We start from the raw sequence: 2,492 nt of genomic DNA, 5'->3' as shown, positions 1-2,492 counted from the left end.
AATATATAAAGGAAGAGATTTACGTAGGACATAGAAATGCAGCATGAAGAGATCTTCATACTTCATCCATTTCCAGAACTAACAGAAAAAGATTAAAACTATGGGGTAGATAACTATCTAGTTGCCCAGCTACAAAAAATTAATTCCCTATATAACAAAAGACATCTATAAAGGGCATAGAAATGCAATATGAAGAGACCCTCATGTTTGATCCATTTCTGGAACTTACAGAAAAAATTACTATGGCAAGATTACTATCTTGTTTCCCAGCTACCAAAAATAAATTCCCTATTCAACCACAACAAATGTAATGATATGGCATGAAAACTCATACCTATTAGCACAACTCAAAGCTTAATTTTAATCTTCAAAGTATGACAAAGATGCCTAGCTCATATGATGACCTCTGTTGCTGGGGTGTGGATATGCATCTATGTTTCTGACATGCCAATTGCCTGGACCTGAAGACAGCTGAATACAGCTATAAAGGGTCTAAAAAGAGGATGGGGTGTGGAAATTAGACGTTCAAACTATGGTACTGAGATGTTTATCATTATTATATTAGTAGCTTAACCTTTTTTAATGCAAAGTTATACACAATATCAGCGTTTTTGGTAAGTCTTGAAAACAGAACAAACTCATTAAAGCAAGCCACTTGATCTCATTTCCTGAATTTGTCCAGACTATCTAAACCACACAATATGATAAATGAGCAGAAAGGAAATAGAAGAAAAGGCCAAATAAACTGCAGAAAAGTGTACAGAATTCAAACCTAATCTACAAAATATTAAAGCCCCAATAATTACAGAATTCAAAAATTAGAAGATTAGGCACCTTGTACTTTGCAGGTATAAAGCGATAGTGCTGCTTCAGTGTGTCAACAGTGGAATAGTTAGATGCTGCTTCAATCTGAAAAGAAATGAACCAACTAAAAATTGATAAATGTTAAAAATAAAAATGGAGAAAGCTGAAAATTTTTGCAGAAATATCGTTATCAAACCTTCATAGGATTTCTCAGACATGCCCTTTGTAGCTTCTTCACCTGCAACATCAGCAAATACACGGTCAAACATTTCACCCACAAAGTAAAGTCATCAATATTGTAAAAATCAGGTCAAATTGCGAAAATTCTGTGTAGTAAACACACATCTTTCTCAGATATGCTCTAAGCATGACTCATCGTTTCAGTTTTTTTCTTTCTTCTCATCAAAAAAAAAAAAATCCTATACATGGGTGGAGTGCTTGACATAAGTTTGATTAAAATGGCATGGATGCTTCATGTCATCTTTTTGCGATAATACTGAGATATAGTGTCAAACTTTAGCTAAGGATTCCATTTGACTTTAGCACCAGCTTTTCCTCAGTAAAATTCCTGTATGACAAAGTATCAGATGAATGCTTTATTTTCTGAAAGTGAGAACCCCTTTGAGTCAGTATATTGCTTATTCAAAACGTTACAGAAAATAGGATTGCAAACTAGCTGCAAAATTAGCACTTTCCCTCCAATTTTTAGTCTAAGTCCAAATGGGTCTTCAAACTTTGCATTAAAAATTCATCTTCAAATTTTTCTGTGATTAAATGTTTGACCCTTTCAAACTCTATTAACAAAATAGCTATTAAAGCAAGAAAAGAGAGGGAAGCAAAACCCACCCTTTAGATAGGGTTAATCAAAAATTAATTAGGGGCTTTGAAGTTTACATGATTCCCTTTTTTGCTATTCATGTGGTGATAGCCAACAATATGTTAACAAGTACTAATGGATAAATGTTATCCTTGTCAATTTGGAAGAAACATGAGACCTGGAAAGTAAGACTAAAATACATTTGCATTGAGTTTGAAGGATAAAATTTATAATTATCACTTTGAAAACAGATTTCATAGAAGACCATAGTCACTGGCAATACCATCTTCTGGCTGTCAAGAGTAGTCAATTTCACAAGTTAATAGAAGTGACATATCTTAACAACTATTGTCTTAACAAATAATATACAGACCTTAACCATCTAGTAAATATCCTTTTGACAAATGGACACACACAGAGTAACATATGTTCCCTGGTCGGAGAATTACATGAGACCACGTAAAAGGAGAAAGAGCAAAAGCATCCTTATCCACATGATCAAAGTAGATCATATAGGTAATTTCCAGTCCTAATAAAAAAATCAGGTGCATAAAAGTGCAACACCAATAAAATGCAACCCATGCACTACTTCCTGCTTTTGCAAAGATATGAATTAACAGTAACCAACATAAACCTTTTTTTTTAACTGTATAAAGTCAGCTATATAATTCATATTGCACCAGCGCGCTATACCCAGGATCATATTCTTAGTAAGCTCGAAAAAGTGAAGTCTTTTTTCTTATAAGTTCAATCCATGTGCACCACTGGTAACCAATGATTTGAAATAGATAATGGTATATGATGGACATGCATGAAATATTTTTTCCTTTCAACACATACCTTTTTGGTCATAGTTGCAGAAAACAAATAT

The 2,492-nt window shown here is 33.5% G+C and overlaps 1 protein-coding gene across 1 annotated transcript in view; it reads right to left on the bottom strand.

Moving 5' to 3' along the window:
- The window catches only part of LOC110422850 (DEAD-box ATP-dependent RNA helicase 10-like), a 6,598-nt gene that overhangs the window by 1,841 nt on the left and 2,265 nt on the right, over positions 1-2,492 (bottom strand). The window contains 3 exon segments of the mRNA XM_021436865.1: positions 835-909; positions 1,001-1,042; positions 2,462-2,492. The exon segment at positions 2,462-2,492 is cut by the window's right edge and continues 89 nt beyond it. Coding sequence (XP_021292540.1) covers positions 835-909; positions 1,001-1,042; positions 2,462-2,492 — 148 coding nt within the window.

The sequence above is a fragment of the Theobroma umbraticum genome, unplaced genomic scaffold (assembly GCF_002168275.2).
Source record: "Theobroma umbraticum cultivar Fairchild unplaced genomic scaffold, ASM216827v3 scaffold_146.0, whole genome shotgun sequence".
Lineage (NCBI taxonomy): Eukaryota > Viridiplantae > Streptophyta > Magnoliopsida > Malvales > Malvaceae > Theobroma > Theobroma umbraticum.
This window is presented reverse-complemented; position numbering and strand designations above follow the sequence as displayed.